The sequence below is a fragment of the Euwallacea similis genome, chromosome 23 (genome assembly GCF_039881205.1).
Source record: "Euwallacea similis isolate ESF13 chromosome 23, ESF131.1, whole genome shotgun sequence".
Lineage (NCBI taxonomy): Eukaryota > Metazoa > Arthropoda > Insecta > Coleoptera > Curculionidae > Euwallacea > Euwallacea similis.
Genome location: NC_089631.1, coordinates 302,984 through 319,998, shown reverse-complemented (window position 1 = coordinate 319,998; position 17,015 = coordinate 302,984). Strand labels below are relative to the sequence as shown.

At 37.2% G+C, this 17,015-nt stretch overlaps 1 protein-coding gene across 6 annotated transcripts in view; it reads left to right on the top strand.

The window, feature by feature from the left end:
• Positions 1 to 17,015, top strand: part of LOC136416400 (puratrophin-1-like) — a 133,012-nt gene that overhangs the window by 98,057 nt on the left and 17,940 nt on the right. For all 6 annotated transcript variants that reach the window (XM_066401549.1, XM_066401544.1, XM_066401548.1 and 3 more), the window contains 2 exons: positions 7,797 to 7,886; positions 16,152 to 16,269. In XM_066401549.1, coding sequence (XP_066257646.1) covers positions 7,797 to 7,886; positions 16,152 to 16,269 — 208 coding nt within the window. The remainder of the gene's footprint in view (positions 1 to 7,796; positions 7,887 to 16,151; positions 16,270 to 17,015) is intronic.

The window sequence follows — 17,015 nt, the reverse complement described above, 5'->3', positions numbered from 1 at the left end:
ATGTGCCGTTGTGCTTGCCTACGCTTATCATCTTTGTTAGTCAAAACATTGCATTCCAATGCATACTTTGGAATAATATTTATTTCAAGATGGCCATTGTGCATTACTTGGACTACTTTAAACCATACTCCCATCACTTCTCTCGATCGATATCATTGTGGGTCTGAATACTCATGCAAAATATTTGCTACAGAGATGAAAGGTGTGAATTTTGATGACTCTGTGATTCTTTAAAATTCGGGTTTGGGCTCGCAAAGACTTGAAACAATGATCAATGGGTGTGCGTATCGAAACTGCGTTTAAAATACGACCGACTTCAAAGAAAGGTAAATGACCACCTGCCCATTAAGTATTATAAAATCGCCCACGACGTGGGTGACTATACTAGAGTAATAATCCGCTCGGTAGGTAACTTTATCGGCTCTTTCAATGGAAACAAGTGGAATAACCTCACGAAACAAGAAAAAAATCGCAATCGGGCTTCAATTTACCGAGAAACGAGGACCGCCTAATAAACAGGTGGGACGAAATTGTATTCATTTATTCGCATTCTTGCCACGGTTTACAAATCTCCTATCACGTTGGCGTCATTAAAGACCAACATTTGGTTTTATGCCTATTTGCGTAAGCGACCTATTTTTTTCCTAGATTCGCGTAGATTATGGACATACATCTTTGAGGCTGTTTCTCAACCCTTTTTCGGGTTTGTCCATGTCCATGTGGACTGTAGTTTCTTCAGGCGATTCTAGAAATATCAGAAATCTCATCCGCAATAGACAAATTTTCTTCCGGACTGAAGAGTGTCTTGTACCAACACACTTGGTCCAAGTCTACAGTATGTCCCCAGAAGGGGTGGCCAACAGGAGAAAATTTCTTATTTTTCATTTTGCGAAAAAAATGTATGCTTCATGAACATTTTTCTAAGTCCCAAATTTCGTTTCCATGGCAACCGCAATCAAGACATTTCTATTAAGTTTTTAAGGCAACAATTCAAGGAAAAAGAGGAAACTACAAATAAAAATTACACACAAAAATGTGGTCCAATTATACCATGGTAAGAAATTGCACACCATACGTTCACTTTTGCTGAATATCACTCATTACGAGCGATTCGGAGATAGGAATTGTGGTAGCTCCAGTTCCTTACATGCTGAGATGAAACAATACCATTGGTAAAGAACGTGGCTTCATCAAAGAATACAAAGTCTCGATAAAAGTGTTGGTTATTCATGATTTGAAGGTCCATCCACGAGTAGAAATCCAAACGTTTTGCTTGATCTCCTGGCTCTAAAACGTGATTAAAAATTGATTTGAAGGGATGAATTTCAATGTTTTTTGAATATACGTTTTATTTTATTTCTAATTGAAGCGATCTTCTCCGTAAAGAAAATTTTACATTATTTTGAACCAAATCCATTGCAATAAGAGGCGCAGCATCATCTTCCTCTCCAGAGCTACGTTAGTTTTCTTTATGTCTAATACGTAGCCAGTAAAATTTCTTGATCAATTTTTGAGCACCATAATTTGAGATCTAAATATACGGAAATTTGTAATTAAATTTCTCGATAATTCTACAAATTGCGTTATCACTTTTGCCATAGCGCTCTTCAGATAACTTCGTTGCTCTTTCGACAACATTACCATTTAATTTAAGTCTTGTTTGCGGTTAGCATGAGAATTGATTTTTGAGACTTAGCAAAATTTTCTAGCAAGCAGACCTATTTTTCGACATTTCTTTGCAACGAAAAAAAAATTAAAACGTTGAGAATTGACTCAGCCGTTTTAGAAGAAGCAAAAACTTTCATGAAGAATACATTTTCCTCATAAAATGAAAAATAAGGAACTTCCTCCTTTTAACAACCCTATCCGGTAACATACTCTATATTGAGAGAGACCAAACATAAAAAGTAAACGTAAAAACTCTACCTACACACACAAGACAATGAATTAAGAACACTAGAAAACAGACAACTAGAAGTGCAAATGGAGGACCGCCACCGTCTTTCCCCTGAGGACTCCCTCAGGGGCCTAGTGAGTCCCCGAGAAATTCCTAGTGAGAGAAGACCATCATGAAGTCAACCAGGGAAAGGATCTTTCTGAAGAAGTTGAAACGTATCAAAACGCTTCTCAGAAGAGCGTCAGAAGCCAAAGGTACCATACGGTGATCATTGGACGGGACGGTGAAAGAGGAGGAAAAGAAATGATGTAGCAAGCAAATCCAGATCGCCCGGAAACTAACTTTAAGCAAAATTTCATCAAGAACTTAATAAAAAATTTCACTTCATACCAACCAAGAACGGGAATCTCTCTTTGAACTCTTCCTTACTGGTATTATTTGACACAATACACTTGCCGTGTCTAAAATCGGCTCTTGATGAGTCACCAACCTGAAAATCAAATTTGCAAATAAATTAATCTTGACCTTTGTAGACACTCGATACTAGACGCCACATCCCATGTAAGATTCGATGTTTTAGAAAGCAGATCTTGTGTCAAGGTGCAAACTTGACCCTCTTACCGAATATTTGTGGGTGGCTAACAGAGATTTGTCTAACTTCCGATACGATATTTCATTGTCGTTGAAGTTTATAGGCTTAAATAATTTCTACCGACGATAAATCACTGGTTTCTTGGGCAATATGCAAATTGGAATTAGAAGAAGTGGCTACTCGATGGATTTATTGCACCATCCGGGATGCAATCAAGACCTTTAAAATACAACAGAAAGCAAAAACTTACGAGTCGGTTATTACATAGATTTTTGTCTCGTCCACAATAATTCCATAACCAGCTTGCCATACTTGGAAGTACAGTATAAATATGGCAGATATCGCATATTTGTACCTTGTCTTATGATGGCTCTTAATAGAAAACTTCTGGAGCTCCCAGATAAGCGCTGACCTTATGATACGGAAATATGCCGGCAAGTTATGTGGGAAATATTACTCAGGCCATGGGACAAATCGAGCTATATCGTAGAAATAACTTATGAAGATATCTCCAATAAATTATGACACCCGGTGGATGATTATTCATTAGTGCAGAACTGAAGTTAAGACGTATCATGCAATTTTGAATTTTAAATTACACTTTGTGAAACAAAGGTAAACGACTGGTAGTTGACACCCAGGTGGTTCTAATTGACTTGCAGATGAATCTTAGATGCTGTAGAGGCATTTGCGATGCCATCTGGAGTGCTACTTTACGACCTATGAATTTTTGAAGGAGGAAGACAAATTTTATTTATTTTATTTTTATTTATTTAATGCTGTGCGTCAGAAATACCCAGATGTAGTTACATGTAAAGGAGGTGGTTTTTACATGAAGGCATTGCTTGAACAGTCGTCTGTAGATTGAAAAGCAGTTGAGTCGTGATTAGATCGAGGCACATATTATGTCATATATTGAATCTAAACACTTCAATTACGTATTTTAGCGCACTTTCAAAGCACTGAAATAGTTATCAAAATGATTCTGTATCTGAGAAACTAAAAGAGATTTATTCCAACCTTGCTTGTACAGGTTTATAGAGCATCTTCAGGTAATCCATTTGAGCGTTCCCAGAAGGCAATAATTTGTAGAAGTCATTAAGTTAAAAAAATTAAGTGAGTTACTTCAATTTTTTATTGTTTTCAAGACAACTCTGATTTTTGAAAGGATGTTTCAGTTAAACAGAATTTTGAATGTTGTGAGTGCTTCAGTAATATTTTTCGTAATGAAAGAACTTCAGTCAAAAAATCAATTTTTATGTCAACTTGTTTCAAGTTTTACCAGCAACGCTTTGGAGCGAGGCAGTCCCTGATTTTTATCAGAACGGTTCAGTTTCTACAAGATTTTTCATAATGATGCAAATTTGTATACTAAATGCCAGGGTTGTATTAAAAAATATTTATATACATTGTAATTCATCTTTTTTGAATCGCCGAGTATTTGAAAATTTCCTCCCTCTGATGCATAAAGAGCTTAAGAAAACACAACTACCCACATATTTCTAAGATTCTTAGTTACAAACAAGAGTCAGGGCCGTTTTGAGAAAAATTCGATGTGGCTCATTTTGAGCCAAGACTTTTCTTACCAAAGACTCATTTAAATCCGTCTCTCATTTTTTACATAGATTTTCTAAAAACGTTGAAGACTTTTGAGGGTTTTTGGGCAAATTTTATCCTCTATGAGGTGCTAATTTATGAGATCCTTTTCTTAACTCTTAAAAACCTAATTAGAGTAATGTGTATTTTTCGAGGCAATTTTTACATCTCTCGAGGAAAACAATAACTTGAATGAAGCCAGGCCCGGCTTGAACTGGATTGCTCCGAATTATATGCAATTTTCAGGCCTGTTTAAAACCCCGAATTCAGCTTTCAGATTTGTTTTATGTGGACTTTTAAACTGGCCGTGGTACGAGTACAATCCACTGTGTTTCTCGATCGTTTTCGAAGATTCTTCTGTGGTATATCTCCAGTTTCATTCGTGTAGCTGTATGCCTTTTTCGTGCATCCTTGCAACTTCTCCCATTTTCAGAAAAAATGTCCTTAAGGCTGAGTATTGGTCCTTATTCAACTTGTCACCTCGACACTGCAAATTTATGTACTGCAACAAGCTTAAGTGGAGTAGGTCCGATAAGCATTTAACGGTTCTCTTGTGGGTGGCCACTTTGCGATACCTTAAATTGAATTCCAATGTACATTTTTTCAAGTTACTCAATAACGTCTGAAATCTTTATCTAGACAAGTGTTGTTCCCATTCTGCAATTGCCTTCACCAGACACGATTAGCTCGCCTCTTTCAAGGTACATATGAAGTGTTCATCGCTTTCAGACAGATGAAGCTTCATATCCTTAATTGGCTTGCAGCCCATATGTATTGCTTCCAAGCCCCGTTCATTCATAATGTATAGCAGGCGGTTTTCCTTGAGCATAATAGAACATTGGTGTGTGCAAAAATTGGACCGCCACCTGCAAATGGCAATTATCTATCGAAGCTTTCGTTTTTCATGTTCATATTATGAATGTGTCATCCCACGTACCGTTGCAGCGAAAAAACGGCCGAATCATTTTTCTGCGCCCAGAAATAGCTCTCGCAAATGAAATCCTGCAGAAGTGGAGCATTTGGAATTACTACTGACTTATAAGAATCGGATTCAATTTATCGATACGTTGAAATCTAGATTATCTAAAGATATAGAAGGTTGCTCATTAGCGCATCAAAGTGCAATATCTCAGTAAATATGCGTTTTAGACGGAAATGTTTCATATCAAGGTTTTTGATCATTAAGAGGTGCGTATTTTAATATTATTTTCAAATGTGCAGGATTCATCGTAAAAGTGTGGTAGTACCATTTTTTTAATGGAACCCCCCAATTTTTTCTGCCATTTTCGGATTTATCGTTAAATTTTAAGGTCAGTTTATGTAAAGGGACTTATGTTAAAATTTTGCCCTTTCCAAGTTATTTGAGAAAATTCGAAAATTTTGTTAAGTGTCACGGAAATCAATGCTATACCCTAACCACTGCGAATTTCGGAATCAGTCTTATGGGGCTCCAAGAGGACCGCATAAGCTATATTTTGACGTGTTTTAATTCAAAAAAAAGTTTTTCATAACTCTTGAAATAGGTCTCGGAATTTGTATAATTTCAAACCTCGACAATCTTCTTATTTCAAGTGGAATGCCTCAATTTTCTAGACCGCATCGTGTTCAAAATTTAAAAATGACTAAAATTACAGGAAATGATTTTTTTTATTCAAATGAGATTTTCACATCAAATTCTCAAATTGTCACCCATTATAATTAGAATGAACATCAATAATGAACAAGTTAAAAAACTACGTATGACAAATTTAAAAAATATGTGGATTGAAAAAACTAAAAAAATAATGAACAATGTAAAACTACGTGTAACTTACAAACAACTACGACATTTATAATATTTTCGAAAGAAAACACAGACATCAAGACGAATAAATAAAATGTGTGTTTTTGTTTCGGTGTTAAAATGTAAAAAAATTAAATAATTTTCAGTCTTACGGTGAAAAAATGAAAATATCTGTGGAAACATTGACATTTGATATAGGACAATATTAACGAAAACTACAATAGAACTAACGTGCGATTCCGAAAATAAAATAACAATAATTCAGTCATCGGTAGTTATGAAAAATGTCAAAATGGCACTAGACGTTAGCGGTCATCGCGTAACATGTGCTTATGGTGATGTCACTAGACGATTAAAAACATGTAGAAACTAAAAGGGGGCAAATTTCGAGAACTTAGAAACGGCTGAGGTTAGGGGTAGGGTAATGTTAATAAAAGTTGTAGATTTTTAGATTCTGAACACAATGCCGCCGAGAAAATTGATGCATTCCATTTGATATAAGCAAGTTATTGAGGTTCGAAGTCATGCTATTTCGGAGGCCTATTTCAGAGGTTATGGAATTTTTTTAAATTAAAACATGTCAAAATGTAGATTATTAGGTCTTCTTAGAGCTTCATAAGACCAACTCCGAAATTCACAGCGATTAGGGTACAGCACCCAATTTCCGTGAGACCTTGGAACTATGAAAATTTTCGGATTTTCTCGAGTAATTCGGACTTTTGCTCCAAGACCCTTTACATAAACTGATCTTAAAATTAAACGATGAATCCGAAAGTGGCAAAAAAATTGGAGGATTCTATTTAAAAAATATATATAATTTGATAATGCCACACTTTTATGACATTAGAATATAATTTTAAAATTTGCACCTCTTAATGACCAAAAACTTTGATATTAAACATTTTCTTGTAAAATTTATTTACTGAGATATCGCACTTTGACGCACTGATGAGCAACCCTGTATATTTAGCCATATTTTGAAACCGATTGGAACTGAGTGGACGCCTTCATGCGTGGGTGTGGTCCACTGCAATGCAAAAAAAGGCAACGTGCTCAAGTGTTACTGAAGAGTAAATACCCTGGAAAACAATCTCCTGAAGAATGCTTGGCAGCAGTGGTACCCAACGCCAGGACTCATTTGGTATAGTCAATAAAATCGATCGTAAATTTTCGATCACCGTTCTGTCAGTCTCGGAATATTGGGAATTTAATTTGCGTTTCATGCCCCCCAGTTACTTTTGTTGGTGAACAGCTACTGATGGCAGATCCGGAAATCGAACGAGTTTTATGGGGTTTATACTGTGTAAACATACTTAAATCTGCGATTCAAATAATGTAATTTTCGTTGCAGCAGGGAATCTGAGAGGATGAAAGCAGCTGAAAAGTCAATGAGATTTCGAAATGAAATAATCCGAGCGCCTATTTAATTAGTACTAACTGGAGGCAGTAAATTTTATTCCTTTACTATGTACAAATTGGTACTTTAAAACGGAAATTCTGCCGCAGCGAATGAATGGGCTTAATAGCGCCTGATGGCGTCGGGTTTCTTTAATTTACATTAGGAATTGGTTAATTGTTTTCCGAAATACTTCGGTTATTCAACGCTTTTGCAACAGCACTTCGCTACCAAATGGAAATTATGTAAGTAAAATATTGATTTTTAATTAAATGCTGCCACCAAACTGCGGATTTATTGGGAAACGGGCCCATCTATCTCCATTGAATAAACAGAGGAAGGGAAAAATCAAACAATCTATTTGATCGTCGATATCCTATGACAACATTGGCTGCCGTAGGATACGGCAATATAATACAGCAGATTCGAATACAATAGTCGATAGCGAGACAATAGCCGTGGGAAAATGTTTAATGGTTTTTGGCAACAAAAGAACATTTTTAGTCTGTCATGCGCCTTTTTCACCTTTCAGGCGCCCCGAACAAGAAAATGGAGATAGCCAGGCCCAGGAGCATATCAGAGCTTCCAGAAAAGCTCCTCATGAGCGGCATCAATCTACCAGGTAAGGCCCGTCAACCATCTATTACTCCATTTAAACAAAAGCTCTTATTACTCCACGCGATCTATCACGTTTCATCTCGATCACGTAATAGCATCCTCAACAGTAATTTCAATTGCGAATTGTGTGGTGAGTTCCATTTGGGCACATATTTTCGTGAGAAAGCAATTTAGGCAAAAGTTTCTATATTCTTATTGGTTATTATCCTCCGAGTGCAATAACGTAATGTAGGCAGTTAAAAAGCTTAACCTCCACAATAGGCAGTTTAAAGTTAACCTTGGCACAGGCATTAAATTATTCCAATTAGCGCAGTGGAGGCTCTGCAGCTAGTTTCGCCTGTAATGGTTTCCTTAAAAGATGTAATTACGTGTGTGAAAATGATTTAAGACTGCAAACTGCTGCGGTGCGTGTGTGATACTTTATACTTATATGCATAAGATATTATTAGAAGGTGGTTTTCTAATTAGGTCTTTTTTAGATCCGAGAGTTTGCCTCGTTTCAATCGTGAATTTATGCCCTTTAATGCGTCCTTAATTGCAGGGGAGCGATGCACCTTAATTTAGATTTGAACCAATAAAGTATGGACTCAAGGCCCTCCACATTCCAAATATTGTTAATGGAGATAAGGAGAAATGGGAATTTCTGTGGCACCCAGCAACGCTGCCTAATAGAACATATGTATGTGCCATTTTTGTCCAACGATGCGTTAGATTGAGCGGAGTTGCCAGTAATGCCGAAAAGTCTTTGCGCGGAAAAAATTCCCATTTACTCAGATTTTGGCAATCACGAATTGCGTCAAAGACCTTTTAATTACTATAATTACGTAAAAATTTGGTAGATTGGCGATATGTGCTGAGTAGGTCTAAGTACACCTCACTTAGGGGGCACCGCTGGCATTGTCGCTCTCAGGTGAGGGTTTAGAAGCAACGGGGCCCCTGTGCAAGGTTCAGGTATAATCCCCCCAAAGAAAACTCGGAAGCAAGAAAAAAACAATTTTTATGAAATTTAAAAAAATGAGATTATTAACAGTAAAATTAACATAAATTAAAATCCGATATTTAAAATAGGTAATAAAGTATAATAAAATAATTATTTATCTTATTCCCATAACTTATTAAAGGTCTTGAGTCGCCTCGGAATGCAGATTTTCTAGCTAGTTCTGTTTCCTTTGATTTAACGTCTTGATTAAATCTAATTAGATTGAGGACATTTTTTAGATGTGATTTAGGACCGGTTCTTCAGTATCCAGTTAACAAGCCACAGTTGCCGGTTAACAACTGACTGGCGGATTAAATGTTCTTCCAATGGCGATTAAGCTACATAAGTTGATACCAATAAGTTGAAGCAGGGACAGCTATATGACTAAGGACAGTTTGCTCTCAGTGCTAGTCCTCGAATGTCCTGTTAACTGCATGTGAACTAACTTGCAGTCAAGGCTGACTGTCAGTCAACACGTCTCTGTTAATTACATATAGCTATCCTTATTCGAACTGTTGATTATTGATTGATTTATTTGACAGTTAGTTGTTAACCGGCACCTGCCGCGTTCTAATTAGACATTAAAGAGACGGTCTTTAGAGACATGCGCGATCTCCTGTCATCCTACCAAATGTCAAATGTTATATCAGAATTACTGAATTTCTTGAATTCGCACTTAGCCCCCTTAAAACGACATTCCTTTTTGCGGTTTCTCAATTTTTTTCGACTGCTAATATACTGCTTTTTAAGGCGATTTTTGAATTTTGAAATTTGAGTGTCAATTTGGTTTTCAAATGGAAGTTGTAAATGCTGGGCCTAAACAACAAGGCCTGAATAAAAAGTTTTCCATGCCCTTTAGCGAAATTGCGTAATATCGACGTTTAAGCTTTGATGGGACGTTGCGCGAAATATATAGACAACTAAACAAATGAAGCTAGTGCGATGAGTTTTACCCTATACACTACAAGATCGTAACAATTGTCTACAATCATGATTAATAATTGTTATTCGTTCTCGTGAGGTAAAGTAAGGAGTTTTCTAAACAATTTGATCCCCGATGAACCACTTGAACTCAACGAACCAATACATACCCTGATTATATTTTGAGAAGGTTTAGCTTGTAGATACACATAGAGGTAAATATTTGCATGTGCAAGTACTCTGCTACCAGACCAGTGAGATTGGCAAACAGAAGGACATAAGTCATATTTGCTTAGTTTAATGCAGTAGACTCGACTGCAGAAATGGCCTATTATTGAGGCAGGGCAGACAAGGAGAGAGGCACAAGTGAGTGCTTAAAACAAACGTTTGGTTTTTAGTTTTTTCTTTATAGTATGTAGTCATTCCCATGCAACTGCTTCCGTGTTTTTGATCAATTAACTTCGATAGAATTCTTTGTTTGACACTCATGCAAAGCGGCCTTGAAGTTTAGTTACCTCCTGACGTTCTTGGTGAATGAGTAAATCAGTTTGATGTAACTTTCATCATTCAAAATATATCACATTAATGCTGAAAATTGCTTTCTTTAGCTGATTATTTTGATTGCAAAGTACCTTCATGATGCACGTTTAAAGCCCCCTGTAATTTTGCACGAAAATGACCTAATAGGCTGATTACACCGTAATTTGCTTTCGCATATTTCGCAAAGACCACACACGTGTCTCAGAAAACCATCTCGGCTCACACAAGAAAGACCAAAGTGAAGAAGTCTGATGGTGATCAGATCTCGCACGAGATAAGAGCACGTTCTTGCGATATGGATTCTAATGGTCGTTTAGAGCGTTAAATACAGTAATAAACGTAACACTTCCTCGATTTAATAAGCCAAACGTTCGTCGAAATTAATGAGCCCATTGTTCTTGTCCCAAGATTATGGGCAAGAATATCCTTGGTTTACGAAGAACATGGCATTTTGGAAATTTTTGTGGTAATTGGAGAAGCATTTATTTCTCGTTTATAACCGAAGGTTTGCGGAAGACACACGAACACGATTTTTATCTCGCGAAGTCACAAAAACTGTTATGCTTATGTACACAAATCAATCAGCAGCCATCGCTTTCAGGACATTTTCAACATCAAACTTGTCCCACTATACGAATAATAATATATCAAAATGAAGTCTGCCACGCCCAAAGGCAGATTTCATGACGTATCTAACCCACATAATACATCAGGGATGGCACCCGGCACCGTTATTGAAGAAAACGAAGAACATGAGGTCAAAAAGGGCGCCGCACCTCGTACCCGAGTGACCGGAAGACCTGCTCCATGGCCACTTAGACCTCCTAGAGATTGGATTCCCCAGCACAATTGTACTATTTTTGAAGCGTACATTTCAACGTTAGTTTGTTGTTCAGTTTTTTAAAGTTTATTATAATGAATTATGTGACATAAAAAGATACAGGGCTGGCGATAATAATTGTACTATTTTCAGTACAATTACGCAAAGTGCAGCAAGTGCAGTACCTACGTTTATGTGGGAACTGGGTCTTGCCTCTTTAGTATTAGATTTATTACAAGACAAAATTGGTGAAATATAAATTATCCTTAGTGATATCACTCTTAAATAATATGATGAATGTTTATTAATCGCCGCTTGGGAATTGCCTCAAGTTTGATTTAGTGTTGATTGCCAGGTTTTTTCTCCAAAAGCTTAGTTTATTGATCGATGATTGCCTGCTTGTGCCCAATACCTACTTTCCAGCCTCATGACTTTTGCTTTTTTTCAGATAGCGGAGGAATAACAATAACGTAAAAGACAGGAAGTGCTTGACCTTTTAATCCGCAATAAACTGATAATATCATCGTCCTCTAATTTATTGCTGTTTTACTTCGTGTCGCGCATACATTTGCAAGTCAATGTGTTATAAACAAACACTATCGTTAGTATCGGGTCTTAAAAACTACACCTCAGTTGAGAGCGCGAGTGAACTCTGGCTAATTAGCATCAAGGCAGCAGCATCTATCGATAGAGCTTTGAAGATGTTAATCTTGGGTGCTACGTTCTGGATGTAGGAACAGCTAAGTAAAAGTTAAGGAAACATCCAAACTAAGAAATTTTAATTTTGGAGGCTGTTTAGCATAACTAGGCAACCAGTTAAACACGAGATCTGCTCGGATGAGAATCTCCCCTTACATGGCAAAACCATAACAATTGTCTGGCATAGAAATCAGTTGTAATTATTGTCATTTTTCTTCCATTAGTTCATTGTTTGTAATGCAAATGTGATGCCAAATAGTCTCATGTGGCACCGATCTCTTTGTATTGGGTCACGTATATCCGTGGTAAATTTAAATAAACAAAATCGATGGTTGCGGCATCTCTCACAGAGAGCATGTAAATGGGTTGTTTGAATTAATATGAGAAATCTGGGCAAATATACATGGCGCGATAAAACTGGCCGCAGCAACTGATTTATATGCGCTTCCGCGTATACGGCTCTTTCATATTAGAATCTCCTCTACCAGAAAAAATCGGATTACATGAAATGTTCCTCAGGGCAACAAGTTGTTCAAACCCATTTTTCCGGTACTGGTAAATTGAAAATATGCAGATTTATATCCTGTAGTAGGCAAGTCCGTAACAGGATCACCTGCTGAGTGAAAAGTTCATGTGAAATATTTGATTCTGAACTTGTGCTTTGACCCACCTTATGGAGACTTCTGAGGAATTCCTGCATGAGCGCATTTCAGCGACATACCTCTTTGGACCATATGGTTCTCATAGAAATTCTTGCGCAATTAATGAGCCTGAAAAGGGGATGCAAGCTGAAGAATTTAGCACTTGTTGTTGACACTTGTGGAACTTTTACTTGTCTTAAGTTTTTATCTGTGACCAACATCCAGAGTGATTTACATATTGCGTTTTGTACTGGCCGGAGCAATTTTTCTTCCACGCTTGTTGTTACGTTATTTTGAAAGTGAGAGGTGCTAAATCTTTCTAAAGATTCTTATCGAGCCGAATTACTGCAACCAGTGATGGATTTTGCTGCAGTCGGTTTTAAACGTTGTGTAAAGGTATTGGAGGTTGATTCTGGTAAAGACCAAAAGGTGACTGCGTTTTATCGCCAGTAGATCGTTTAAGTCGATTTCTTTCAGCTCTAGATTCATTAATGAAGGTCCTGGCTCATTAGAATCGTCTTTTTAGAGACCGTTTTAGAGCACTTGTGAGCTTGACTGCACAGGAAAACGATGAAAATTTTAAGGTGCAGTTCTTCGATCAAGAAATTTTTTCCAAGGGTTTCTCCATTGTGGCCTACAAATCTACCAAAAAAATGCATGGAAAAGTGTCGAAACTAGAAAGATTTCTGCTCCTTCCATCCACACTGATTTCTCTTGATGTATTTTTACGTCTTGAAGTCCTCCAATCCATTTTCAGGTCTTGAATTTTCTTCTTAATTTCTTGATTTTTTTAAATTTCTTTTTTCCGCTCCGTCCGAAGCTGCCACGAGCTTTCAGTCATATAGATGTCCTCTAAACGACTAATTGAAGCTACTTTTTAAAAGCAATTTTTCCATGCATTTTCGCTCCAATTTCGGAGGCGATCGCTGCAAAGTTCCCTAAACCAATGATTGTTTCTCACTAAGTTGAATGTACACAACTTCCTCTCACAACAAAGATCAGAATCTTGAACGCAGTGGGTACAGGAGATGCAAACTGAAGATAAAGGCCACAATGTAAACACACCTGATAAGCCTACAAGGGTCTTTTAATTACGAAATAATTACTGTAGCCACATGAGGCCGATATGAAAATCTTTAATAGCTTTCACTGAGTGAAAAAGCTGAAATGGAATACTATGGAGGTCCCAGGAAATGCACGTACCTACCAAAGACCTCCCCATAAGAAGCCTTGGTCGAGATGCAGCAAGTTGATTGTATGCAATGGGTGTGGGTGGGTGTACTAGCGGCGAATCAAGGCATAGAGAGAGCTTAATTATACCCAATGTTTTCCTTGGTTTTTTTTTCTTAAATAATTTGCAACGTATGCCAATTGCGACTTAATCTAATGGTAATTTGGCGCTCTAAAGCGCATTCTGGCACGACGAAAGACCCATCACGACGTAATTTTCTCTCATTTGCTTACATTTGCAACCGGCTCATCACGGCTGCATATTAAAGAGCCAAAGTAGCAAACGCGAGAATCAATTTGTATTGTTAATGAATACGCCTACAGAGTTCTTGTTCTTGTGTGACGGCACGAGGCTTCCGAAAAGAAAAATAGCGAGATTTCTGAATTCAAAATCAATATCATTTAATCGGACGCGCAAAAAGTGAAATTACTTTCGCGTTTTGAAACTAAAAGTCAATCGGACGACTTAACAATACTATCACGATCGACCTGGGGCGTGACCCACGAGTTATTGTATCGATTCTGAATCGGCTATCGATACTGCGAAATGTCAGAGTTGCCGCAGAGGAAATAGCAAAAATCGATTTTTTTGCGAATGTCTAAAATGGACTGTTCGTTCAGATTAAGGGCAATTATTCAATCAACTTCAATGGGGAAAGTTAACCCACTATATCAATGTCCTGGTAACGTTACCAAGAAGGAATTGTCCATGGACATTATTTTTGATATATTGGCCCTAAAAGCGGCAATTGGAAGTGTTTTAGTGCTCTGGGTGCCGCATTACGCAAAATGATATTTCAGGACGTAAGCGCAATTCACAGCTCCATTCGATATGCCCGTTAATTTTGTTCTCTGATGAAAATATTTTTCAAAAAGGTGCGGGTAGTGCGTATTTTGAAACTTCTGGTTGATATCACTTTCGTTTCAATAAGAGGCTTTTTTTTGCACAAAAATCAGTGCCGGACTACTTTCTTGTTACATGAGAAATAATCGAAATATTCCGCTAACAGTCAATAAAGTATTTGGAAAAACTGTCAGTTGTCCGTTGGCCACTGCAGACCTCATTTTTAAACTAAAAATTGCAATTTGTCATAATAAAATCGATTTTATTTAAGAGCCTAAATTTAGAGGTGTCTCGAAAAAGCTTAACTGATTATTATGAGTATTTCATCGAAGAAAATCACTAGCAAATTACAAGTGCACTTTGCACTATTGCAATTATCGCGATGACCGTGATCATCCCAGCAATGTTGTAAGAAACGGAAATATTTCAATTTTGTTGCCGCTTTCGAAGACGAGCTTCACAAGATTCTCTTCTTCGTACCCTCATGCGACTTAAACTGAAAAACGCACTTGTGTACTGCATGCACTCGCGATCCTTATCCGCTTAATTTGCGTTTGGGCAAACTTAAAAAAGAATATCGATAATAAAAATTATCGATACCCCTGAGTAAAGTCACGTGGTTTGCAAATTGAAATTTAAAAGTATCTCCCTGTACCACACCTCGACCTCGATTTTGAGCTCAAAATTTTCCAAGAACCTCAATTTATCATTAAGTCAAGTTGATTTAAATAACGAAAACCAGGGGCGTCTGAGAGAACTAAGAAATTACATAACGTTTTGCGGCAAATTTCGGGTTATTGAAATGTAAAAAATCGAACGCTCGGAACGCCACTGTAGACCTCATTTTTGATGCTACATGTTACCAAAAGCTGGAAATTAGCATAAAATCAATTTGATTTAAATACTTTCCGGGACCCAGAGGCGTCTCAGTGAAGACTGAGGGATTAACTAATTAATTTGAGGTGGATTTTCGGAAACTGCTTTATTCAGGTCTCTCTCTTTACATACATATTTCTGTTAAATCTAGTTTGATGTTAGCACAGATGAAACTTCTATGATAGTTCGAAACCGTATTTCTCCAAGCTTTTCTATGAAGGATTTCCGGTATTACAGGTCAATTTTCCATGTTCAAAAACAAATTTTCTCTTGCCTGATATACGGTCCACGATTTTTCATCAAAAGCCAAAAGTGAAAGAGGTGCGTTTACATTGGAATTCTCTCAGAATTCTAGTGCAAGCGGATCACCTACACAAAACCATTTATCAACAAGGTATAATCGATCGATTGAATATTTTATAATTAAAATGCGGCATATGCTGTCAAAAGCGGAATAACGAGCTGCGTTTCGTTTAAGCTCCGCCAAACAGAAAAGAAATATGCACTCAAAACCGACCATGATTTATTGGAATTGTATCGATTACGGACAACCCAGTGTTAACCTTTTAAGCACTGAATTAGTTGTTAATATCGAGCTAATTGTTCAAGCCGAAGAAATTTCTAAGTAGAAGATGGCAACCTTAATTCTTGAACAAAGCAGCTCAGAGAAGGATTTCAGAGACCCATTGGGAATAATTTTTTTTTTTTTTTGGTTTCAGGCACGATAGACAACGATGGACGACCAATTATCCTGTGTTACGCTGAGTGTATATCCAGGGCAGCATTGAACAAGTACGAAATTGCTAAGTTGCTGCTCTATTATTCCTCAATACCCATGTAAGTACTGACTTCAAAATCCATATCAACCCTCATTAACTGCGAATTTCCAATCCTGGTTTCACCGATCTCCTCTTCGGTCTGATTAATCGTTGTGGTTGCAAATAAACCGTTTAAAGCCCATTCACCTCATTTTCCTCCTTTTTCCTGCAAAAATTTTCACTAAACTGACGCCGCAGAAATGTAATTTAGATAATTCCAATTATCGAATTCCGTCTGACAATTAACACCAATTTATCTCCGACTTGCGGAAAAGAGAAAACACAATAGCGACATCAAGCACAGGTTTTTTCTCGCCTTTTTTCCTTGATTAAGTTAAACATACGACATGAAATCATGAGTTCTCGGTATGATGATTAATCTCGCACATGTGGTCAGTTTCTTTGTATAGAAGATGGAGAAGGAAGCACTTTAGATGGCAATTACTTATGTGTTCGTAAAGTAGCTACATCCCTTAATTATTTTCTTACAATTTTACGTCCATGTTAAATATATCCCTCATCGATATTTTCTAGAAACGTTGAAAGAAGAAATTTGTAGAATCTTGTTAATCTTGTCGATCCTTAAGGAAATGATCCATGTCAGGAGCTTCCTCCTCTTCCTCATCAAGGAAATTGCAGTTTAAATACGAGTCAATTTGCCAATAAGTCAAAAAAGGTTAGTTTAAGTTAATAGACTTTGATAAGGATCTCAATTCTGCTGTTCGTTTCCGGGTGGATTTCACTGTCCTTCAACCAGCCAAATGC